The sequence below is a fragment of the Phyllostomus discolor genome, chromosome 8, assembly GCF_004126475.2.
Source record: "Phyllostomus discolor isolate MPI-MPIP mPhyDis1 chromosome 8, mPhyDis1.pri.v3, whole genome shotgun sequence".
Taxonomy (NCBI): Eukaryota; Metazoa; Chordata; class Mammalia; order Chiroptera; family Phyllostomidae; genus Phyllostomus; species Phyllostomus discolor.
The window spans coordinates 68,775,938-68,802,086 of NC_040910.2; the positions used below are offsets into that span (position 1 = coordinate 68,775,938).

Here is a 26,149-nt window from a genome sequence, read left to right on the forward strand (position 1 = left end):
GAATGTCAAAGTGCCAAAAATGAAGACTCAAATGACAATCTTATTCCAAATCAGTCCAGTGTTAGTGTTTCTGTGTTAGAACACTGGTAATGACAGTTTGGAAAAATAGGTACATTCTAGGCAATAGGTTCAGCATTTCTTTCATTTTAAATGCTAACTCACATGTATGACTTCTGGTTTCTATTTTCCCATTTCTTTCCCAAGGCAGAGTCCTCTGCTAAATAAGTGGCAGCCATGAGTTCAGATGCTGAGATGGCTGTTTTTGGCGAAGCTGCTCCCTACCTTCGAAAATCAGAAAAGGAGCGGATTGCGGCCCAAAACAAGCCCTTTGATGCTAAAACATCAGTCTTTGTTGTGGAGCCCAAGGAATCCTACGTGAAGGGCATCATACAAAGCAAGGAAGGAGGAAAAGTAACTGTAAAGACAGACAGTGGAGCAGTAAGTAAAAATATAAACATAAAATCCTTCCTGTTTTATTTCTCTATCTCCTCACTTCCAGTTGAAGCCTTCCTTGGTAAGAATTGTTAAGCCTATTGCCAATACAAGCACCTTTCTAGTCCATGTATGAGTAGCAGATGGAAGGCAAAAGAATTTCTCGGGAATAATCTCATTTCTCACCTTCCCAACTCCCCACAGGATTTGAACCCACTAGCATTGGCCTCTACCATTTAACCCCTTCAATTCCCCAATTCCCAGCCTAAATCCCAAACTTGGGAGTAATAAAAACTAACTTCTCCTATCAGAAGTATTATCTGCTAAGTTAAATAATGTGTTAACACCCCCCATAACTCCCCCACCGAAATTGAAGTTTCTTATAAATGAATGGGAAGAAAAAATAAGAAATTTAGCCTATGGATATAAACTGTTAAACCTGGGAGAAGAGATATGGAAGGAAAAATCTTTTTGAATATGTAGGCTCCAAGTTTGTCATAGGAAACAGATTTTTTTTAGCATCAAACTCTGAAATGAATATATTTTTTTAAAGGACAGCATCTGGAAGTGTAGCCAAAATAGATAAACATAAGCCCTACCTCCAACCATTAATACAAACTCGTCTCTTACTTTACTTGCCAGACTCTGACAGTGAAAGATGACCAAGTCTTCCCCATGAACCCTCCAAAATTCGACAAGATTGAGGACATGGCCATGATGACTCACCTGCACGAGCCTGGAGTGCTGTACAACCTCAAAGAGCGCTATGCAGCCTGGATGATCTACGTGAGCATCTGTTCATTCCATCTCTCTCTCTCAGTAAAAACAACATCCACATATTGTATTTTCTGATTTTCTCAGACCTACTCGGGCCTCTTCTGTGTCACTGTCAACCCCTACAAGTGGCTGCCAGTGTACAACCCTGAGGTGGTGGCCGCCTACCGAGGCAAAAAGCGCCAGGAGGCCCCACCCCACATCTTCTCCATCTCGGACAATGCCTATCAGTTCATGCTGACCGGTGAGTGAATGAGTCATCTGTTTACAGAAATGTGACAACAGAATATTTAACAAACAGATTTTGTCTGGGCCTTGGTTATAATACTACACTGCAGCCACATGGGATTCACTATTTTCAAAACACTTTCAGAGCCCTTATGTTACATATACTTAACAGCAGCCAGCAATCTCCATTTTACAGATGCATGAAGTGGAGCTCACCAAGTTCACTGACCTGCCCAAGCTAACCCAGCTAGTGACTGGAAGCTTAGCTGAAACAATTAACAGAACTCTGTAAACATGTCTGTTGCATTCCCATATTTTTTACTTTGTAATCTGGGTAGAAAAATGTTCAAACAGATTCTTTTAAAATATCCACATCCACAGCAATCAAGGAAAATAATCAACCAGCTATAGCTGGAAAGCTTTGTGAATTCTTACCTTTGTCTTTAAATGACACAGCTAATATTGTTAACCTTTGGAGTAATACAAGAGTTAAAAAAAAAAAAGCTATGACTTTCCTCCCAAAGATTTTGAAGGACTTTTTTTTTCCGTTACAATAGAAGAAAATAAAACTCTTTCTTTGAAAATATTTTTTAAAAATTATTTCAAAGCCCATTATTCCTGCATTATCAAAATATAAACAAAAAGCTTTGATACACATTATAGGCCTAAATATAGCATTAAAATCTTTCATCTTCACACAACAAATTTATTGCCTTTGGAAATATTTTGAATTCCTGTGTTTTATAACTGATAGGGTTTTGTTCTTTTGTTTGCTTTGTTGCACTTGTTTTTAAATTGTCCTTTAAAGGAGGAGAGAGAAAAGAAAGGAATTGAATAGGAATCTTCTATTACAAACCAACCAGTTCTATGAGGATTTCATGCCAGGAAACTGTTCTTTCGTTGTCAACAGAAGCTAACTACCTTTCAGAAATTATCCAAATGCTGGCTCATTTCAAAAGTTTTAATACTCGGCAGCTGCATTTACACTGTCACCACCCTTACCAAGGCCTACCCAAGCTTTGCAACTGCTCCAAATTCAAGATTATTTGTGCTTTCCAAACATGATTTACATATAAAACCAGGCAAAACTGTGGCAATGGACCTGGATGATATTATTTTAGCTTTTCCAAAAGAAATTAGAACATTGTTTTTATATCTATGCTCCCATTAAATGTGATAATGATCTTTCGAGATTTTTCTTCTGCTGAAAAAAAAAAATCAATCTGAATACATTCTAAAACCTGTGCATACTTCACTGCATAGAACTTTAAAGTTCTCTAAAATCTGTATCTACATCTAAATAATATCCAGACTTTTATCTATTTCTCTGAATAGATTTTTAGATTTGAGAATTCTCTAAAATCTCTAATATATCAGTATAGAATTAGAGCTTTAACATATCAGAAGACTGGTATAAATCAACATAGTCTTGTAACTAGTGAAAATTTGTTTTTATTAATTAAAAATATATAAGAAATAGAAAGGGAAATAAATGATAATGCTTTTCATAAAGCATTTTGGGATCCTTCTGCAGAGGAATTCTCTTACATCCTGAGTACTTTTCTAGTAGCAGTATACACCATAAACTTGATACGCCCATATGTTCTAGATACTTTCCTTAGTCTATATAGTTCTCTCCAAGAAACTGACTGAATCCTTAGATAAGTGGTGGATAACTAATTAGACAAAATTTGAGAATGCATATACTCATTGCCACAGAAACACACAGGATATCTTTTCCATTATTGGGTGGAATTTCTTCCTTTTATGTGATATACTAGTTATTTGTGACCTAAGAACAATTTTGGAATAATTTCTACTAATGTCAGCTCTGAAACAGTTGTACTGATCTGAGACTGTGTTTATTCATAATAAAAGTGAAGTGAATCTTTAAAAAAATGCCTTCAAAAGAAAAGTAAATGAACACAAACATTTATATTTCCAGAACTCTTTCTTATTTAATATCACCAGCGTCGAATTAATGATACCAAGAACTGGGAAGGAGGCAGCTAACAGAAAAATATATAAATTGGAGGTCAAAAGGCTTGAATATCTTTGACCTTAACAAGTTATATAATTATCAGAAGTCACTTATTCCTGTCTGTGTCTCAGCTTCTTCAAAATTCTTTAAAACTTCAAAATTCTGTGACTCTTACTGAAGTATTTACATATGAAATTACATGGTGCCTAGGATTTTCTCTAAAACAATCCAGTGAGATTGGGATGGGGGTATAGATTATATAAAATTGACCAAATGATAATTGAGCTGTATGATGGGTATATGGGGGTTCTTTATTTTATCTACTTTTATTGTCTTTATCTTTGTATATGTTTGAAATTTCCCATGACAAAAGTTACAAACATTAATAAGACACACAAAAAATAGGTGATTCTTTGCCTCTCATTTTCACTGTAAGATGCAAGTGTTATTTGGGTGGGCTAGACACAGTACAAAAATTACAGGCAGAGGGCAAGATGTATTTAATCTAAACTGATTCAAAAATCTTCATACTGGTTTGTTTTTTACTTTTTTTTTTGCTTTTTTTTAATGGTCATGATTTCCCTTTCACAGATCGTGAGAACCAGTCCATCCTGATCACGTATGTGATATTTTTCTTCTTCTGTGGTTTGTGGTGATCATCATAGATGTTGACAATGTGAGCTGCAGTTCTGATCTCTTCTCTGGTTTCTATTTGACAGTGGAGAATCTGGTGCAGGGAAGACTGTGAACACCAAGCGTGTCATCCAGTACTTTGCAACAATTGCAGTTACTGGGGAGAAAAAGAAGGAGGAACCTGGCAAAATGAAGGTGATTCTGAGAGCCAGAGTCAGAAACAAGACTGTCGGAGTTCTTGGTAAGTCTGGAGCCTCAGATATGAGCACTGCTCTTGTCTTTCCAGGGGACTCTGGAAGATCAAATCATCAGTGCCAACCCCCTACTGGAGGCCTTTGGCAATGCCAAGACCGTGAGGAATGACAACTCTTCTCGCTTTGTAAGTCTCTTGATCACAGAAGGGCTTTCTCAGCCCTTAAATGCCAGAATTATCATTTCAGTTACATCACTGTGTGCTTCAAATTTTTAAAGTTAAATAATCATTCTCTTTTCAAGGGTAAATTCATTAGAATCCACTTTGGTACAACAGGGAAGTTGGCTTCTGCAGATATTGAAACATGTGAGTAACAGGATCATCGACAATTAAGACAGAGAGGCAAGTTATTTCATTTGCAGGAATATTTTGCAACAGTTGGTATGCACTGAGCCTGCTGCCAGATTTATCCATAATCCACTGTGTGCTCCATTTACCTCAATCTCAGACTGATGGTTCTGTAGCACATTCAGGAATTCATGCCTCAGAATCAGCTATGACATTTTTTTTTCAAGACAAACACTAGGACTATTTATGGGTTCTAACAAGTTACCTATAGGTTTACAATAAATCTCTGTGATTTGCTCTTGACCTGAGCTTTGGTGCTTCTAAGGAAGGCCCGTCACCACAGAATCTGAGGTGACCTAAGGAAGGGAGGGATGTTAAGGATTAAATATAATACAGAGGCCATAGGTCCCCATAAGAAAAGTTAATTTTTCCCAGAGCAGGTATGCTTCAGTCTTTGATCTTAGATGGTAAGAAACTCAGGTAGTTGCCATACACGTGTGAAATGCATATACGTAGCAACACGAGGATTGATCTCCAAACTGAAATCTTAGTGGAGCCTATATAATACCCCCAATTGTAGTCAAGACACTGAGTTCATTTAATATCTCAACAGCATTTATGGTTTATTCTAATTCAGTATCTACTACCCTTTCTTTCTTTCCAGATCTTCTAGAAAAGTCCAGAGTTACTTTCCAGCTAAAGGCAGAAAGAAGTTACCATATATTTTATCAGATCACTTCCAATAAGAAGCCAGATCTGATTGGTAAGAAAGATGTTAAATTCACCGATGAAAGTTAACATTTTTTATTAACAACTTCTAATGTAAAATGTATCCCTTGAATTCCATGTACCTAAGAAATGCTCCTGATCACCACCAACCCATATGACTATGCCTTTGTTAGTCAAGGGGAGATCACAGTCCCCAGCATTGATGACCAGGAAGAGCTGATGGCCACAGATGTAAGTTATACACAAACATATGTACATACATACTTATTTTTAAAATCCGTTATATATGGGAATGACAATAACAAACCCACTGTAGGTGTGGTTGCCTTAGAATGTAGTATAAATTCTCCTAAGTAAGTCAGTCTCTTTTGTCCTAATCTTTGTCCTTTCATTTCTCCTGTCAGAGTGCCATTGACATCCTGGGCTTTACTCCTGAAGAGAAAGTATCCATCTATAAGCTCACAGGGGCAGTAATGCATTACGGGAACATGAAATTTAAGCAAAAGCAGCGTGAGGAGCAAGCTGAGCCAGACGGCACTGAAGGTACCAAATGAGGCTCCATCTGGGTACAAATTAGGGGACATGGCAAGAAAAAAAGCTTATTCTAAACTTAAGTCTCCTTTGTAGCTGGACTTCTGAAGGGTACACATTGCATGCTTTCTTCACCTCCTTTCCTTCACATCTCCATATCTCCAAAATTTCTATCCAGCCCAAGTAAGTTAAAATGAACCCTAACAAGCCACTTATAAGGAGGTAGCTTAAAAAGTGCAACCTGACGGGTCAGGTCATTTGAAAGACAATAAGATGGAATAGTACTCCTGCTTTTACCTTGGCAACCATGTGTAGGTATATAAGTTAACTTGACCTAGTGGTCTATTTCAGCACTGCCTAGGTAAACCGAGTGGCTGGGAACACAGGATATATCCAAACACAGCTCAGGGTGAAAGATGTTCCTAAACACCTGTGTGCATGTGCATGTTGTCTATATATTAACCTGAAGATAGTCTAGGCAGCAAATAAAATAAAAAAAGAACTTAGAAAAAAATCATATACTCTTAGTATGTAAAGGATATGGAACATATAGGACCTACCATGAAAGCTAGTTATCTGTTCCTTGAAGCCCTTCCTGGCCTGATAGCTTAGCATTCTCTCCTTCCCCTCAAACTTTTCAGCAGTTATCTTATACCTGATACATGGCATTTATATTACAGTCACTGACAGAATTTTAGAGACTCTGTAGTAAAATTTAACTCCCACATTTTCAGATAAAAACGCTGAACCAATAAGATGAAATTGGAAGGAACAAAACTAAGATAAGGATCCAAATATTCTTTTAACCATCCCTAACACTGAATATTAAGATTTATTTATCTTATCCCTATAACTATACCTAATGTGTCTTAAGAGCTGTGATTATGGCTTGTGCCTTACTTAAAAATATTTCCATAAACACTGAGCATATGTGTAAAGTTGATGAATTACTCAAAAAACTGCCTGCAATAAATTACCAAAGACCAGTGTAACTCATTGACCACTTATTAGCAAATATACCCTCTAATGTACAGAGGCTTCATCTGATTCTCTACAGATTTATTTATAGATTATATTTAAATAATAAAAAATGGATGGAGAAAAATAGAAAGATAGGTTGAAGAAGATATCCGTCATTAAACATTTCTTGAATTGTGTTTCTGTAGTTGCTGACAAGGCAGCCTACCTCCAGGGTCTGAACTCTGCTGACCTGCTCAAAGCCCTGTGCTACCCCAGGGTCAAGGTCGGTAATGAGTACGTCACCAAAGGCCAGACTGTACAGCAGGTTAGTACCATGACTCCAATGAATCACCCACGTCCCAGGCCTCTAATAATAACAACAAACATTACTCCTTTAATAATACCAACAAACATTACTCCTTTAATAACACCAACAAACATTACTCCTTTAATAACACCAAAAACACTACTCTGTCCATGAAGGTGTACAACTCAGTGGGTGCTCTGGCCAAAGCTGTCTACGAGAAGATGTTCTTGTGGATGGTCACCCGCATCAACCAGCAGCTGGACACCAAGCAGCCCAGGCAGTACTTCATTGGGGTCTTAGACATCGCTGGCTTTGAGATCTTTGATGTGAGTTACCTCCATATTAATAAAAAGTAGGAAGAAGGTAATTCAGACTTTGATATACTAGAATTATCATTGTTCACTTACATTTGTGGTTTTTACATTGCTTTCTCTAACACTGCTCCTAGACTTACCTCCAAAATATCTAGGAGGTAAGAGAATGTAATAATAATAGTAGCTGGCATTTGTTGAGAAGTCAGGGTATTTCTGTCACTATACTAAGCTCTTCAAGGAGCTGGCAAGGTGTCACCAAGTCTGCCCAGAAAGCTCAGAAGGCTAAATAAATGTTATCCCCAATACCTACCACCCCAGTCTTAATCAGGATGGAAGAACAGTGACAGAACTGTTTGTCTCAATTGGCCACTTAACTGTAAAAGACTAGTTAATGGTTACAATGCATCGTAAAACCTTTAGAAAGGAAAGGAGAATGTGCTGTGGACCATTTGGGGTTTTTTTTGTATGTGTGGCAGTTTTTAAGTTATTAGTTTTTTAAATAGTACTTTTTAATAGAAACAACTTGACCAAAAATCTGTCACAAAATTTTGAGACCCATTTAAACAAAATTTACTGAGAAAAAAAAATTACATTTAATTCTCAAAACAACTTATCAAGAAGTAATTAGTATTACTACATGTGGAGGAACTGAGATCAAGAAAGTCAAAACACTTGCTAGAGATCCTACAGCCATATCAGGCAAAGCCAGGACAGAAATCCAGCTCTGTGCCATCTGGTCCATACCCAAGGCATCTCCCATGGAAGAGAAAGGGCCTACAGGTACAAGCATAGAGAATGATCATAGTTTTCTCTTCCAGGTTGAGGTAACACATAACATCTCCTTCTGGGGAATCAGCTTCATCATCTATAAAATGAAGATGTAAACTATAACAAAGACTCAGGTCTTCAATTGCTACTAGATCATATCCCTCCTTTCACAGACCTGTCAAGGAGGATATTCCAAATATTTGATATGAATAGAACAGAAATTAGACAATCTTTCCTTAATAATGTGACAGTCAAAAGTGAAAATGTGAACTTTATCTTGTATTGGAGAGAGTGGTGGTAAAAGAAGTGAAGTCTTCTAATAAATTACTTTCACCCTTAAATCTGAATCATAACTCATAGGATCATGGTTGTACTTTTAATGGATATTATTGTCGATGCAATCTTAGAGATAGAAGGGGGTACATTCTATGAGAACTCTTTTTTTAAAGATTTTATTTATTTATTTTAGAGAGATGGGAAAGGGAGGGAGAAAGAGAGGGAGTGAAACATCAATGTGTGGTTGCCTCTAGCACACCCCATACTGGGGATATGGCCTGCAACCCAGGCATGTGCCCTGACTGGTAATCAAATTGGCAATGCTTTGGTTCACAGGCCTGTGCTCAAATAACTGAGCTACACCAGCCAGGGCCATCTATGAGAACTCTTGCTGTGTGACTAATAATTATGCCTTTAAATAATACCCAGAATTCACAAAAAGGGGTTCATGCCAAAAATAATAATTTTTCCCTAGGTTTTTTAAGGAAAAAAACAATTAGTTTAAATTTTATTTCATTACTATCTTCTACATGTTTTCAATAAAATATTTTTCAGTGATGAACTTAGCTGCTATAAAATCCATTTAATGTTGGAAATTTTGTTTTGTGCAGTTTAATAGCTTGGAGCAACTATGCATCAACTTTACCAATGAGAAACTGCAACAGTTTTTCAACCACCACATGTTCGTGCTGGAGCAGGAGGAGTACAAGAAGGAAGGCATCGAGTGGACCTTCATTGACTTTGGGATGGACCTGGCTGCGTGCATTGAGCTTATTGAGAAGGTCTGTCTGTCTTCTAAAGAATGACTTAACTGTAAGGATAACTTTTCCAAATGTCTTAAGCAGTTCTAGGAAGTATTATTTTAATCTTAAATAGATTGATTTCAGAACCAATTAGAAAACTACTATTTAAAAATAACTTTTTCTTTTCAATTGTTACAAAAGAGGGAACAGAGTGTTTAGTTTCATTTTGTTCCAACAAGTTTTCTTCTAATACTCAAATCCAATTTTAAAGCAGCACTGAAGTCTTTATTGATGGTCTGCTTCACTAGAACTACCTCACTTATTCTAAATCTATCTCCATCATTGTTAGGTCAGAGTCACTCAAGAAACCAGACGGATACAGCGTGAGCTAATGAGAGCAGGGTTTATTAGCAGGGAATAAGAGGGAAAGTAGAGCCGATGGAGGGAGGTTAAGAGGAAAATGGGGCCAACCAAGGGAGGTTAGGACTCATGGGGGAAAGTGGAGCCAACCAAGGGAGGAGGTTGGGACTCATGGGGGAAAGTGGAGCCAACCAAGGGAGGTTGGGACTCACTAGGTTGTTCTTAGATCAGGGTTTTTAAATACAAAAACCTGTGTTTGGGGTATTAGAGTCTGATTGGCTAGAGCTGGTTGCTGGGTGAAAGCTGCATCCTGTTATGACAGATAAGCCAACCCCAGACCCTAATCTTCCTGGGTAGCATCTGCAGGCAACTTCCCACAGTGCCATTTTCTTGCCTGGTGATTTTCATTCATCCTAGGCCTGCCTAGATCTAACAATCATGATCTAATAGAAATAAGTCTTTTTCCTAAATAAAAATGAATGCACAGGTAACACAGTTAGGTCTTATGCTAATCTGTTTGGAATCAAAAAGTCAAATTGCTTATGCTTCTTCATAGTCTATGTTTAAGGAGATTAGACACACAAAATGTCTTAAATAAGGTTTGGGTTATTTATTATGTTTAATTATTGCATATAAAGTAAACATCATTCTAACTAAGTCCTTTTCATAGCAAAATAAAACTTTGACAATAGTTTAAATCACTCAATAGGAAAAAAGTATGATAAATACAGGACCTTTTAACAGATCACCCCTCACATGGTGTGCTGACATCTGGAGTTTGTATCCAGCTCTTCTTTTAATAAAGATGATGCTGTATAAAAAGAAAGAAGGACTCAAAAATGAGGGAAGTATAAGGAGCCTCTGAGACAACCACAAATATACCAACATTCACATCAAGAGGGTGCCAGAAGAACAGAGAGAGCAAGGCATTGAAAACCTATGTGAAAAACTAATGACAGAAAACTTCTTAACCTGGTGATGGAACTACACATATAATCAAGGAAGTAGAGAGAATCTCAAACAAGATAAATCCAAACAAGCCCACACCAAGACACATCATAATTAAATGTGAAAGGTTAGATACAAAGTGAGAATCTTAAAAGCATCAAAAGAAAAGCAGTTAGTGACCCACAAGGGAGCTCCCATAAGACTGTCAGCTGATTTCTCAACAGACCTTTACAGGCCAGAAGGGATTAGCAAAAAATATTTAAAGTGATGAAAAGCAAGGACCTACAACCGAGATTACTCTACCCAGCAAAGCTATCATTTAGAATCAAAGGACAGATAAAGAGCTTCCCAGACAAGAAGAAGCTAAAGGAGTTCATCATCACCAAACCAATATTACATAAAATGTTAAAGGGTCTTCTTTAAAAAGAAAAAAAGACTAAAAATATAAATAACAAGATGGCAATAAATACATATCTATCAAACTGAATCTAAAAAGCAAAACAAATAAATAAGCAGAAAATAAACAGACTCATAGATACAGAGAACATTTTGATGGTTGCCAGATAAGAAGGATGTTGCGGGGGTTGGTGAAAAAGGTGAAGAGATTAATCAGTCCAAATTAGTAATTACTGTAGTCATGGGAATGTAAAGTACAGCATAGGAAATATACTCAATAATATTATAAAAACCATGTATGATGTCAGATGGGTATGAGATTTATTGGTATGGTCATTTAGTTATATAATGTCTAATCCCTGGGGTATACACTTGAAACTAATATAATATTGTATATCAACTATAATTAAAAATAAAAATTATTTAAAGTAAAAAATGATGCTGGGGATCAAATGTGAAAATGGTAGAAAAATCATTCTAGTGTTAACTAAAGGAATTGAGCTGTGACTGTTTTACTTTATAAATAAAATTAATTAGGGAACGATCATAATTTGATCAAATAACAGCCACTATGTCTGTATCTTTTGAGACAAGATAGGTTGACATCAATGTCTAATTTTCTGAATCCAGCCACTGGGGATCTTCTCCATCCTGGAAGAGGAGTGCATGTTCCCCAAGGCCACGGACACCTCCTTCAAGAACAAGCTGTATGACCAGCACCTGGGCAAGTCTGCCAACTTCCAGAAGCCCAAGGTTATCAAAGGCAAGGCTGAGGCCCACTTCTCACTGATCCACTATGCGGGCACTGTGGACTACAACATTGCTGGCTGGCTTGACAAGAACAAGGACCCCCTAAATGAGACAGTGGTTGGGCTGTACCAGAAGTCTTCAATGAAGACTTTGGCTAGTCTCTTTTCCACATATGCTAGTGCTGAATCAGGTACTTTCTGTGCCCTTAATTTCTCTTAAACCTATTCCCACATAATGCTCACATACCATTCCAGCCTCTGGGATTCTACTTTAATTGATGGTTTTTGTTTTTGTTTTAACCTCAGAGAGTGGTGCAAAGAAAGGTGCTAAGAAGAAGGGCTCTTCTTTCCAGACTGTGTCAGCTCTTTTCAGGGTAAAGTACAAATTTAATTAAAAAAAAAACCTATTAAGTTTCTATGAATTATCACAATTATAGGATTCAGAATAAATTAGGAGGGAATGGAATGTTAACAGAAATCACATCAAATATTCACTCTTATCAGGATACAGCCAAAGCAATAGTTCTCCTGTAGGGTCAGTGCTTTCCCCATTACTCCCCATTATGATCACCTGATGTATTCAAGAATACCAAAAAATCCTGAGAAGCTTTCTCATTATACAATAAGGCTAATTTTGAAAGAAACATAGCTGAACTTCAAAGCTATCCCTGTGAAAGGCTGTATCTTTTATTCACCTAATGTTGTCCTTGAGAATGTTCCTGAGTCCCTCTTTGAGAATTAGCCTGAGATACACTTTAAAACATCCTTCCACCAAAACACATCTTTGTCATCTGAGGTGGATTTAATTTTCTGTAATAAATGAAAAATAACCTAAAGCCAAGCCTAGTGACTTATATGGATGATTGAGCTAGAAAATATTTCTTGAGGTTAACATAACAATAATTTTACTACAAATAATGTTACTGTCTTAGGTGGCTTAAAAACAGGCTCTTATAAAGAGGAATATATTAAATATCTGGTCTAATGGCTGCTTTGTATGAATTTGTATGGCTAATCCTCATTCTTTTTAAAACTAAAATGCAGATCTAACCTGTGACCTAAACAGGAAAACTGCCCTGTTCTTTTTCTTTCTCAATACAAATCTGCATTATCTCACCCAACAGATTTTTGTTTCAACTTATGCTTATACATGTTTTCAAGATTAGAAACTCATTACTTTTATTTCCTAATGATTAACTGAGATGGGGGGAGGGCAGCAACTTAACCTTCTCAAAGAGTATATCTAGGAAATACAGAGAAATATTTACCTGTGAGTTTTCTATGGCTGAGTAAAACACCATTATCTTTCATAAGTAATTACTCTAATTCTGGAATAACTCCCTCCTAAATGTTTCAGGCTGTGGATGATTTTCAGGTACCTAAGATCCACCCACACAAGGTTATATAGTCTCATGATTTTAGGCTCCTAAAAAAATACAAAAAAAAAAAAAAGATGTTCCAGGTCCCAGGGAATAATAAACTCAAGGAAGAATTGGCAAAAGTTGGAACAATTGCTATCCTACATCATCAAGGTAAACCACTACTGTGAAAATTATTAACACTGAGAGAGATAAAAGACACCTCAGAAGTAATCTCGATTATTTTCAGATGAAGTCCGAAAGACAAAAATAATTTTGTAGAGTCAAGCAGTTCATTAGTGGCAGAGAAAAGCCAGTCTTTTATCTTCTGACTCCCAGCTGAGAACACTTCCTGTGCATCAAGGCTACTGAATTCTCAGTTTATTTATAAGATACATTACTACTTTGGAGAGCTGCATTGCTTCCCAGTATTTTGGCCTTTTGGTTATTTGGCAGGCTAGGATCTTAATACCTTTAAAATACAGAGCAACTGAAGCCTCAGAATTATACCTAATAGTTAAGAGAATACATAAGAGAACTATAGCCTAGTTCTATATAATTGCAAAACAGAAATCTGAAATAGAACTTTTTCATTAAGTCTCTTCTATCTGGTTTTCTAGGAAAACTTAAATAAACTGATGACCAATCTGAGAAGCACACATCCTCACTTTGTACGGTGTATCATTCCCAATGAAACTAAAACTCCTGGTAAGATATAAGAGCATGAAATAATCAAACAGGCACAAGTTTGAAAACTCAATGCCCAGTAGTAAGTACTTTAATATATTTTTAGGGGCCATGGAGCACGGACTTGTCCTGCACCAGCTGAGGTGTAATGGCGTGCTGGAAGGCATCAGAATCTGCAGGAAGGGATTCCCAAGCAGAATCTTATATGGGGACTTTAAACAAAGGTCAGTCTATCTTTGTTGTATTTCACTGAAAGCTGTGAATATTTAATCATCTTAATTGTTATCTTCTGTTTATTATATTTCATGTCTTCTGCTTTGTAAATATTACAAAATTAAGAAGCCAAATAAAATAGACTTGTGGTGGTAGAACAGAATAACAGTTTCAAAAAGGTGGCACTTCTTAAAAAGAGGAAAGAGGCATGCATTAGACAACAGAAAAATCATGTTGTTTTACTATCTGAACTTAAATCATATTGTTTTACTATCTGGATTTTCTAATTTTACTTTTTCTCTGAGATTTTATTGATATTTCCTTTCAAATAATTTTATTTTCATATACAATCACACATTCCTAACCTTTCTTTCTTTGACTGAACAGATATAAAGTTCTAAATGCAAGTGCTATCCCAGAGGGACAGTTCATTGACAGCAAGAAGGCTTCTGAGAAACTTCTTGCTTCTATTGACATTGATCACACCCAATATAAATTTGGACATACAAAGGTATAGCTGTTATTTATTTGCAACTGTCCAAGTACCTTCTACCATGTCTGTGCCTCCTGTAGTATGGGGGATGTTTTGTGACTCTCCTTCTCTCTTCAAAGGTTTTCTTCAAAGCTGGCCTTCTAGGTCTTCTGGAAGAAATGAGAGATGACAAATTGGCCCAGATTATAACACGAACTCAAGCAGTCTGTAGGGGATTCCTAATGAGGGTAGAATATCAGAAGATGTTGCAAAGGAGGTAACAACTATGCAGAATATCAGATTTGTAAGATCCCTTAGAGACTATCAGTCAGCCTCCCTTGCTCATTAACTCTTTCATTTTCTGACTAATATGTGCTTTTCACCCGGTTCAGAACTTGCTCCTACAACTCATCAGTTTTTGCTTATCCTCTCTCACTTTGATTCCCTCCAAAACTTCTCCCCTCCCTCCAATTTTTCCCTTCCCATCCATCTCACATAGAGCTGCAGGAATAATGTACAGTAAGCACTATTTTCACCATGTAATATCTGTTTGTGGTTCCCCAAGGTCTCCCACATCAAATCCAAGTTACCTTGCGTGGCTGTCAAGCCCTCTCTATTCCTCACCTAATCTATCATTGCCAACTACAGTGACAGATTATCCTTAGCTTAGCCTTTGCAGCCAAGCTAAACAATTTGCTTATGTCCTATTTACAGGTTTGCATATACCCTCTCCCTTTATGCTAATTTATCAATTTATGAGTTCAAAATTTCCATTCTTCCTTTCTCTAATTAACCTCATTCAGCTCTACCTATATTTCACTACTGCATTCCCTGTCTTTATACACCATTTTGCATTCATTTTGTTTATTAAGCACTTATTTAGGTCTGCATAATAAGTGGCCCCAAGTCTTTCACATGTGTCTCCATTAAGATTTGTGTCATAGTATCTGCCTTTTCAGAGTTATGGTTATAAATTGGACCTATAAGGATATAATTTCCATTTTAGAAAGCTTGAGGAAAATACACACTGCTACAAGGCAGTCAAGCCTTGCCAGTCTATTACTGCAGTTTGCAGAAGGGGTTTCTTTTATTACTATTTTACAGTTTTATTTAAATAAATCAAATTTTGGAGCTCAGCCCATGCTAAATACCCTGCAGATATTAAAAACTGAGCAAGTAAGAATGAGGCATTTGAAAGAATTTGATAAAAGCCAGTATATTTCCTGAAGAAGCCAACAGAAGCTTATAGCATGAATAATGCAGTGATGAATTAAATAAGAGGAAAGGCTTCAAGGATGACACAGTATAACAAATAATATGCTCAATTTAGGTGAGGCAATTCAGAAAGCAACCTACGCTGTTTCATAGTTCACATCCATATGCCAACAGCCAAGCACACAATCAATTTACAATTGCCACATTCACTCCCAAATCACTAATATTGTAATATCTCAAATGATGTTAAAATGATGTTCATACATGTAAAGCATCCCCCTCTAAAATCAGCTTCTTTGCTAATGTGATAGGAACTTGAAAACCCAAAATCATTCAATATGATCAGCACACATTAGCAAAGTGATTACACTGAGGTTTACTATGAGTGAGTGTGAAGATGTGTGCATGCATGCACATGTGTGTGTAAAGCCTGCATATAACATATACAGAATTTGATATTTAATTTATTTTTTAAAGGTTTTAAAAATATTTTATTTATTTTATTTTTAGATGGGGGAAGGGAGAAAGAAAGAGAGGAAGAGAAATGTCAATGTATGGTTGCCTCTTGGGCACACCCAAATGGGGACCTGGCCTGCAACCCAAGCACATGTCTTAACTGGGAATTGAATCGGCGACCCTTTAGTTCACAGGCCAGCACTCAATCCACTGAGCCACACCAGCCAGGGCTGAAATATAATTTATATATGAGGGGTCATCAAAAGGGGAGTTTGTATATAAAAATAATAACACTGTCTCTACTAGATCAATGTACAATGCTATTTCCATGTCATTCCAGAGAAGCCCTTTTCTGCATCCAGTATAATGTACGTGCATTCATGAACGTCAAGCACTGGCCCTGGATGAAACTGTTCTTCAGGATCAAGCCCCTCCTCAAGAGTGCGGAGACTGAGAAGGAGATGGCCAACATGAAGGAAGAATTTCAGAAAATCAAAGATGAACTGGCCAAGTCAGAAGCAAAAAGGAAGGAATTAGAGGAAAAAATGGTCACTCTCTTAAAAGAGAAAAATGACCTGCAACTCCAGGTTCAAGCTGTGAGTACTCTGTATTTTGAATGTATCATATTACTGAAGCTTTTCTGGAATTCACATATTTTAGATTTACAAATGACGTTTTCATGAAAAAGAAAACCTTGAGTTGTTTTTTAGTATTTCACTCAACTTACAATATTTCTATGAGGAAGACACAATTGCTTCCAAATTAAAAGTGGAAAAGGAAAGATCAAAGAATGTACATAACAAATCACAAGTTTAACATAAAGAAAGCAGTTTAAACGCAAGCCCCCAATCTCATTTTATCCATTTGCCTTGCGTGCTTCATCCCTGCCTTAATATATAGTCCTATTTTTTTAATGCGAGTGTATAAGATTGTATTTAAATTCAAGACAGTTATTCTTATTCTTCTCTGTGTCTCTTTTTCTCGGCCCCCAGGATTTAACTCCATAAATTTATATGCAGTACTGGTACTGAACTACCAGAGTATAAGGTAGAACTAAGTGTACTCTATGATTCCTCCTTCAGTACAGATGCCAAGTTCTTAAAGCCTCTGTTTATTAGGTCAGGAAATAGTTGCAGTCACAGTGGATAGTAGGTTTGGCACCTACACTCTGGCTAAACACAACTTTACTTGGTCCAACAAGCCCAACAACGTCATGAAGAAACCTGTGAAAAGAATAGTCCTCCTAAAATTTTTTATCTATTTTCAACTTTTCCTTTTGATAACTTTACTTATATGAAAGTTATAGTTTCCCAAAAGCATAGGATCAGTCTCTTCATATTAACCTCTTTGGTGTACATTATTTTCAATCAGTGAGTAAATACTTGTGTGTATCATTGTGAAAAACAGATGCAAAAGGACCCTGGGAAGTCCCCATTATCATCCATTTAAGCATTTAAAAACTTTAAGATATGAATAAGACAAACACTGAAAAGCTTAAGAAATTCCCCAGGCCAGTGTAATCTAGTAAATTAGTGGCTAAACTAATTCTTAGTTGAGTCCTCCAACAATTTACAAACATGTTATTAAGCTAATATTTTCTAAAATTCATTTTGAGACTAAGTTAATTCTAAAAATTGAAATGAAAATTTTGGATAATTATAGCACTGTTGTGGACTATCAGGAAGATTTTGAAAGTATTAAAAATGCTGCATGGAAATGTATTCATAGGCATAAGTTTTTTCCTTTCTTTTTTAAATTCAATCTAGTAACTAGTTGTGTAAGTGACTAGGAAATGCTCAAAAACAAAACTAACCAATTTGACTAAGTCAAAATCTTTATATGGGTATATTATAGCTGAAAAGTTCTTAGTAATGATTTATTCCAACCACCTTACTTATATATGAGATAAGTAAATATAAGAGGAATAAAGCAATAAAGGTCATACATATTGTAGCAACTTTGGGACAAAAACCCAGACTTCCTTTGGTCATTTCAATCTTTTACACGCTGCTCTTTAAAACAGTCAATTGCTTCAGTCCAATTACTTTTCAGACTAATTTGCTTCTAAATCTAGTCTTACTTGTAATTAGCTGCATTTCTCCAGGCCATGTAGTAATATTCAATTAAGTTTAATTTATATTCATACTGAAAAATTCATCAAAATTCAATGAACACTACAGTTTTGTGCAAGAACAAGTTCAAAATAAGTAACAAATTCTCTAAATATCTCACGGAATCTCCCCATAGGAAGCAGATAGCTTGGCTGATGCAGAGGAAAGGTGTGAGCAGCTGATTAAAAACAAAATCCAGCTGGAGGCCAAAATCAAAGAGGTGACTGAGAGAGCTGAGGATGAGGAAGAGATCAATGCTGAGCTCACAGCCAAGAGGAGGAAACTGGAGGATGAATGTTCAGAACTGAAGAAAGACATTGATGACCTTGAGCTGACACTGGCCAAGGTTGAAAAGGAAAAACATGCCACAGAGAACAAGGTCTGAAACATATTCTATTATACTCTGTAGAGATTCTACCATCCAATAGTCTGCTTGATAGTAGAAACATTCTCTTCCTTGACTTTCTAGGTTAAAAACCTCACAGAGGAGATGGCAGGCCTAGATGAAACCATAGCTAAGCTGACCAAAGAGAAGAAGGCCCTCCAGGAGGCCCATCAACAGACCCTGGATGACCTGCAGGCAGAAGAGGACAAAGTCAATGCCCTGACCAAAGCCAAAACCAAGCTAGAGCAGCAAGTGGATGATGTAAGCATATTTTTAATAATCATTTGAAAGATTTTTTTAAAGTATACTTTCAATTTTTAACATATTTTACCTTCTTACTAGCTTGAAGGGTCTCTGGAACAAGAAAAGAAAATCCGGATGGACCTAGAAAGAGCAAAGAGGAAACTGGAGGGAGACCTAAAATTGGCCCAAGAATCCACAATGGATGTAGAAAATGACAAACAGCAACTTGATGAAAAACTTAAAAAGTAGGAACTCCAGAAAAAAATTCTATGTGACATCATCTTTAAATTCATATGGGTACTAATATGTCTTATTCTTCTTCCTAAAGGAAAGAATTTGAAATCAGCAACCTACTAAGCAAAATTGAAGATGAGCAAGCAGTAGAAATTCAACTACAGAAAAAGATCAAAGAGCTGCAGGTGAGTCATCTCACCTCCATTTTTATGTACCCTGAAAATAAACCCAAAATTGAGATGAACTTATGTTAATGTGATTGTGTCATTCCCAGGCCCGCACGGAGGAGCTAGAGGAGGAAATTGAGGCAGAGCGGGCCTCTAGAGCCAAAGCAGAGAAGCAGCGCTCTGACCTCTCCCGGGAACTGGAGGAGATCAGTGAGCGGCTGGAAGAGGCTGGAGGGGCCACTTCGGCCCAGGTTGAGATGAACAAGAAGAGGGAGGCTGAGTTCCAGAAGATGCGCAGGGACCTGGAGGAGGCCACCCTGCAGCATGAAGCCACAGCAGCTGCCCTGAGGAAGAAGCATGCAGACAGTGTGGCTGAACTTGGGGAGCAGATAGACAACCTGCAGAGAGTCAAGCAGAAGCTGGAGAAGGAGAAAAGTGAGCTGAAGATGGAGATTGATGACCTTAGCAGTAACTCAGAGGCCATTTCCAAATCTAAGGTACCCAATACTGTCTCTAAATGAGGTTAAATAATAGCCTATAAGAACACCCACATTCTCTGTCATTAAACATTGTTAGCAGACAGTTTATAGCACTAATATTTTCTATTCTAATATATTCCATTCTATTTCATTTTTTAAATGCTAGATATGACCCATTAAGATTATTTCACAATCCACTTTAAGCAAGTGTCAGTCTTATTGGGACCAATGAATGGGCTCCAACAATAACCTCTTTAGGGACATTGCACTCACCATGCTTGAATCCCAGCATGTTTCATAGAGTTGGTGCCATAACCCTCTATTCACACAACATAAATTTATTCACTCTAAAAATATTGTAAGAATCAAGTTTTAACTTTTTTTACTGCATACAATGTCTCATCCTTTGCTGCCACATGTCCCATAGGGAAACCTTGAAAAGATGTGTCGTACACTAGAAGATCAAGTGAGTGAACTGAAATCAAAGGAAGAAGAGCAGCAGCGACTCATCAATGACCTGACGGCTCAAAAAGCTCGCCTGCAGACAGAAGCAGGTAAAGACCTTTCTATAAATCCTGAAACTTTGTACTAGACAGAACCAATCCCAGAGGTTCTTAACTGCAATACTCCCATTTTAGAGAGGGAATAAACAAACTCTGAATTTGCTGAGCAGACCAGAAAGAAAAATAATAAGCAAGAATCAGTAAGCAAGTATACTCATTTCACAGAAGTTACACTCCTATGAAACTGTGCTCTTTAATCTCCAGTTCTAAGCCGTTCTACAGTATTTGGAAGTATATATTTGGTATATATGTATACAAGGTCTTTCCAGAGAAAGTCCAGCTATTGTTAATATGATGAGAACACTGCACAACATCAATGTAACCTGGCAGCCAAAGAGAGTGAATTGGAACACGCATGAGTTAACAATGACAACTTCATGGTACTAGTGGGTGGAACAACTACCACAGTTGAGTGAGCATGTGTACTGTGTGGCTGTCACATTCTAAATAACTGAGCAAGTAGAGCAATGAATCTGCATTAAATTTTGGGTTAAGCTTGAACATTACTCTGTAGAAACTATTCGGATGATTCAGAAGGCGCAACTATGGGCAACTGGTGATTGGCAGCTTCATCACAAAAACATGCCTGCACATGCATCACATCTTGTGCAGAGCTTTTTGGCAAAACATCAAATCACCCAGGGGACTCAGTCCAAATACAGCCCACATTAGGCACCCTGTGGCTTCTAGATTTTCCCAAAACTAAAATCACCTTTGAAAGGGAAGAGATTTCAGACTCTTGATGAGATTCAGGAATATATGCTGGGGCAGCTGATGGTGATTGGAAGAACTTGTGTGAGGTCCCAGGGTACCTACTTTGAGATGTAGTTGTCCTATGTACAATGTCTCTTGTTTCTTGTATCTTCTTCAATAAATGCCTCTATTTTTCATATCACATGGCTGGGTACCTTCTGAACAGACCTCATACATATAAATATAAAAGCTTTGGGCTAATTTTTAATGCCATTAACAAATTCCTTTATTCCTATTATTCTTAGGTGAATATTCCCGACAATTAGATGAGAAAGATGCTTTAGTCTCTCAACTTTCAAGGAGCAAACTAACATCTACTCAGCAGATTGAGGACATGAAACGTCAGCTAGAAGAAGAAACTAAAGTGAGTTTTATCTAAGATCTTCTTGGCTAGTCAAATTTAAACCTGTCCAGTTAGGTTCTACTTCGGATGTATAAATTAAACATTACTAAATAAATGAATGTAAATTGCTGAATTGGTACTTCCCCAGGCCAAGAATGCTCTGGCCCATGCCCTGCAATCCTCCCGCCATGACTGTGACCTGCTGAGGGAACAGTATGAGGAGGAGCAGGAATCCAAGGCCGAGCTGCAGAGGGCACTGTCCAAGGCCAATAGTGAGGTTGCCCAGTGGAGGACCAAGTATGAGACGGACGCCATCCAGCGCACAGAGGAGCTGGAGGAGGCCAAGTATGTACTGTGAACCCTGGGGGAGGAAAATGACATGGTTTCTTAGCTGCCCAACTCAGCAACTCACAGAAACAGTTGAGATGATATTGATGATCATAGTAACACAATAAAAGCAGATGCTAACATTTGCTGGTGCACAGCATGTGTCAAGTATTATACATACATTAGCTCACTTAGTTTTCATAGCAACATTATGTTAATATTATTATTCTTATCCCTATTTACACATTAGGAAATTGAGGCTATGAGTTAACCAACTAACCCAAGGGCATATGATTAATAATGGTACTGCTGGGATTAGAACCAGATGTTCTGACTCCAGAGCCTACCTAAAGCATTGCAGTAGAAAGGTAGAGGACTTAAAACTCATATTATAAGCCATCACACAATACAAAATGTCCAGGATTGGTCTAAACGAAGTAAAGCCTTAGTCTGTATACAAGTCAAAGGGAAACTTCAAGTAGATCTTCTTGGGCATCAGGGCTAAAGACTTGTCTAAATCTTAAGAATGTGTAGTAGGCCCATAATTGGGAATTAAAAATGTAGATGATTCAGAAGGAAAAAAAAAACTGTCTTTGCTTAAACTGCATGAGTTTTCCTGATCTATCTCCATCAACTTCTTTCTCTGGAAAGATTATTCAAATATGATTAGAAGAAACTGGCTATTTTTCTTCAGAGAAACAAATAAAATAAAATGAAAACTTTAAGAAAGCAAATATGTTCAGTATATTTCTGTCCAATGAAATTATCTAGTTAATCTCAAATAATTTTGGAATGAGATGAGATATATAAATCAATCAATGAAATTGTCCTAGCCACACATTCTCCACAATCATCCTCGATCAGAAGTCCTGAAAATTCTGAATTACTTATGAAGTAAGATACATGGAGCACTAACAGCAGTCTCTAAAAATTCAACAGTGTACCAAAGACTTGAATCCAACTGTTCACCACTTTGGACCTTTCCATACAGTTTATCAATCTAGAAAGGAGTTCTGGCTACCATATTTGTAAACCATGTTATTTCCCATGGAGAGGTGAAAGAGGTTATTGCTTGCCCACTCTCCTTAAATGCCTAACTTTTCAGGAAGAAGCTGGCCCAGCGTTTGCAGGAAGCTGAGGAGCATGTAGAAGCTGTGAATGCCAAGTGTGCCTCCCTTGAGAAAACAAAGCAGCGGCTCCAGAATGAAGTAGAGGACCTCATGCTCGATGTGGAGAGATCTAATGCTGCCTGTGCAGCTCTTGATAAGAAGCAAAGGAATTTTGACAAGGTAGCCCAGCCTGCTTAAACTTTATCCACATTTCACTAGGTCTCCCTTTCTCCTTGCATTGGCTGATGACTTACTGATTTTCAGGTCCTATCAGAATGGAAACAGAAGCATGAGGAAACTCAGGCTGAACTTGAGGCCTCTCAGAAAGAGTCCCGTTCTCTTGGCACTGAGCTGTTCAAGATCAAGAATGCCTATGAGGAATCCCTGGACCAACTTGAAACCCTAAAGAGAGAAAATAAGAACTTGCAGCGTGAGTCCTCTTGAATTTACCTACCCCATATAGCCTGATTGGACCTTTCCTTGTTGTCAGCTCACTACTTCTCCCCTGTCTATTCACCCACAGAGGAGATTTCTGACCTCACTGAACAGATTGCTGAGGGCGGGAAGCAAATCCACGAATTGGAGAAAATAAAGAAGCAAATGGAACAAGAGAAATGTGACATTCAAGCTGCCTTAGAGGAAGCAGAGGTACGTATTACTACATTGTAAAGGAGAAAAAAATCAAAGATAAACATCAGTGAAAACATAAGGATAAAATATATACCTTATTACCAAGCTGGCAATAGGCTGAACTTGTATAAATTTTATGAAGGGTAATTTGGTAATAGTAATCAAAAGTCTTAAAAATGTAAATACTATGACCCATCAATTCCATTTCTAAGAAAATAATCTTAAATGGAAGTAAAGCTTTAAGCACAAAGATGCCCAAGAAGAAAATTAAGAAAATCATGGAATATCATAAGATGAAATTTTATACAAAGATTTAATATAACTATTGTTATATGGAAAAATATTTACTTATGGTAGATAATTTTTAAAGCAATATACATGTTTACATATATAATATAATTTTATTATGTAGAACTATATATAAATAGGAAAAATGTATCACATTAAAATGGTTATCTCTGAATGAGGGCACAACATGGGTTTTTTTCCTGTTTTTATATATCACCCCTGTGTTCTACAGTGAACATTATATAATCAGAAAATAACATATTTTAAAGATGAGAACTTCAATAAGATTATACATGGACATTTTAATTTATAAAACAGATGAACAGTTCACATAAGTTTAATCATATAATTTTGGTTAGTACTTACATGAATAATATTTGTATAGCACATTATACTTTAATAAGAGTTTGACTCACAATATATTCCAAATATTCAAGTTATTTTCTATTATTAATTAATCATTGTTTTGTTAAGGCATCTCTTGAACATGAAGAGGGAAAGATCCTGCGTATCCAGCTGGAATTGAATCAAGTCAAGTCTGAAATTGACAGGAAAATTGCTGAAAAGGATGAGGAAATTGACCAGCTGAAGAGAAACCATGTTAGAGTTGTGGAATCAATGCAGAGCATGCTGGATGCTGAGATCAGGAGCAGGAACGATGCTCTAAGAGTCAAGAAGAAGATGGAAGGAGATCTGAATGAAATGGAAATCCAGCTGAACCATGCCAACCGTTTGGCTGCAGAGAGCTTGAGGAACTACAGGAACACCCAAGGGATCCTGAAGGTAACTGAGTCCACATTTAACAGTTCAGATAAGTCAAGCAAGTTACTGGTCTTCCATTCCTCAAAACGCCTTCTTGTTAAACCATCCTTTTTTAAAAAAATAAATTATATAGCTCATAATATGTAGGTAACTAAATTAAATACACATAGAATGTAATATTTTTAAAGAATATTATATAAAAGAACAAATAGAAGCCCAGAGATAAAGTATAATATGAAAGAAAGCAAGTGCAAGACGTTGGCACCTCAATAAACCTGAGGTTGAGTCTCAATTTTGTTGTCACTTACTAGCTGTCTGATTTTAGACAAGTTATTTAACCTCTCAGAACCTCTGTTTCTTCTCCTACAAAATAAGGGTGAAAATACCCACTTCATAAGTTATTATGAGGATCAAATGAGACAAGAGATATCAAGTACTGGGTAGAGCATATGGAAAATGCTCCATAATGATACACATCAGAACTTGCACACGAAAAAATAACCAATTAATGCCATAAATAGAACAAGAATCTGTCTCCTAACAAGTCTTTCTTATCTGAGTTAGTGACATCACCATCTTCCTGCTGTTTCCTGTCATTGCTGTTCTTGGCACCAGTACATTCTTCCAGTTCATCTGCAAGGATGTTCATATCCTCTTCAGAATGTCTAAGGCCTTTTTTTTTTTTTAACCAAACAGGATACCCAGCTACACCTGGATGATGCTCTCCGAGGCCAGGAGGACCTGAAGGAGCAGCTGATGATGGTTGAGCGCAGAGCCAACCTGCTGCAGGCCGAGGTGGAGGAGCTGCGGGCATCTCTGGAGCAGACGGAGAGGGGCAGGAAAATCGCAGAACAGGAGCTGCTGGATGCCAGTGAGCGTGTCCAGCTCCTGCACACCCAGGTGGGACCCTCACATTAAACAAATGCCAGTGTATTATTAAGTGATGAATTAGAATTATAGTGTGAAAAGCACTCCATTTTTATAAATATATGTATGTTTAAAAGGATGGGTGGTATGGGGTATCCAACCTTTTGGCATCTCTGGGCAGAAGGGTCGTCTTGGGTTACACATTAAATACACAAACACTAATGAAAACCAAAAAAATCTCCTAATGGGTTTTAGGTAAATTTATGATTTTGTGTTGGGCCGCATTCGTAGCCATCCTGAGCCACATGCAGCCTGTGGGCTGCAGGTTGGACACACCTGGTTATAGTTATCTTGGAGTGTAGGGTGTATAGAAGTTTTTTGTGTGTGTTCCAATGTGTCTTTTTTAGACTTCCTACCCCCCCCCAAAAAAAGAGGGTATTACTCTTTATTTAAAAAATGAAGTTTGGTTCTTTATTTCAAAAACCATCATGTGGACTAAACATGAATAAAGATATCTGTTGACTCCAAATCTGAAAATGTTTCCCATCAGGGGCACTTCAGCGTTTAGCATTGTTGTTTTTATTGTCCCTGTGCCTTGCAGGACACTTAGCATCCCTGACTTTCCCAGACATTAAATGCATCGCATCTTCCAGCCATTTTGACAACCAAACATATCCATGCCCAAATATTTCCAAATACCCACTGAGGCAGTAGCTTCCCTTTAAGAACCACTGGGTTGAAATTTTCAGAAAATGTTTTCATAAGCTAATCCAGCCTTCCCCAAGGGACCAAAGCATGAACGTTCACAGAAAATAGA

General features: G+C 37.3%; 1 protein-coding gene across 1 annotated transcript in view; it reads left to right on the plus strand.

Annotated features, from left to right (window-relative positions):
- Positions 1-219: 219 nt before the first annotated feature.
- Positions 220-26,149, plus strand: part of LOC114515184 (myosin-8) — a 29,325-nt gene continuing 3,395 nt past the window's right edge. The window contains exons 1-33 of the mRNA XM_028534514.2: positions 220-438; positions 1,075-1,218; positions 1,294-1,450; positions 4,007-4,034; positions 4,135-4,243; positions 4,335-4,427; positions 4,544-4,607; positions 5,254-5,352; positions 5,446-5,549; positions 5,723-5,861; positions 7,016-7,134; positions 7,293-7,442; positions 9,086-9,256; positions 11,552-11,861; positions 11,977-12,044; positions 13,649-13,736; positions 13,822-13,939; positions 14,316-14,439; positions 14,541-14,677; positions 16,412-16,667; positions 18,319-18,561; positions 18,652-18,828; positions 18,910-19,055; positions 19,139-19,229; positions 19,319-19,708; positions 20,118-20,244; positions 21,252-21,370; positions 21,498-21,694; positions 22,782-22,965; positions 23,050-23,215; positions 23,309-23,433; positions 24,178-24,486; positions 25,162-25,365. Of these exons, the coding sequence (XP_028390315.1) occupies positions 235-438; positions 1,075-1,218; positions 1,294-1,450; positions 4,007-4,034; positions 4,135-4,243; positions 4,335-4,427; positions 4,544-4,607; positions 5,254-5,352; positions 5,446-5,549; positions 5,723-5,861; positions 7,016-7,134; positions 7,293-7,442; positions 9,086-9,256; positions 11,552-11,861; positions 11,977-12,044; positions 13,649-13,736; positions 13,822-13,939; positions 14,316-14,439; positions 14,541-14,677; positions 16,412-16,667; positions 18,319-18,561; positions 18,652-18,828; positions 18,910-19,055; positions 19,139-19,229; positions 19,319-19,708; positions 20,118-20,244; positions 21,252-21,370; positions 21,498-21,694; positions 22,782-22,965; positions 23,050-23,215; positions 23,309-23,433; positions 24,178-24,486; positions 25,162-25,365 (5,160 nt within the window). The 5' untranslated portion in view covers positions 220-234. The remainder of the gene's footprint in view (positions 439-1,074; positions 1,219-1,293; positions 1,451-4,006; positions 4,035-4,134; positions 4,244-4,334; positions 4,428-4,543; positions 4,608-5,253; positions 5,353-5,445; positions 5,550-5,722; positions 5,862-7,015; positions 7,135-7,292; positions 7,443-9,085; positions 9,257-11,551; positions 11,862-11,976; positions 12,045-13,648; positions 13,737-13,821; positions 13,940-14,315; positions 14,440-14,540; positions 14,678-16,411; positions 16,668-18,318; positions 18,562-18,651; positions 18,829-18,909; positions 19,056-19,138; positions 19,230-19,318; positions 19,709-20,117; positions 20,245-21,251; positions 21,371-21,497; positions 21,695-22,781; positions 22,966-23,049; positions 23,216-23,308; positions 23,434-24,177; positions 24,487-25,161; positions 25,366-26,149) is intronic.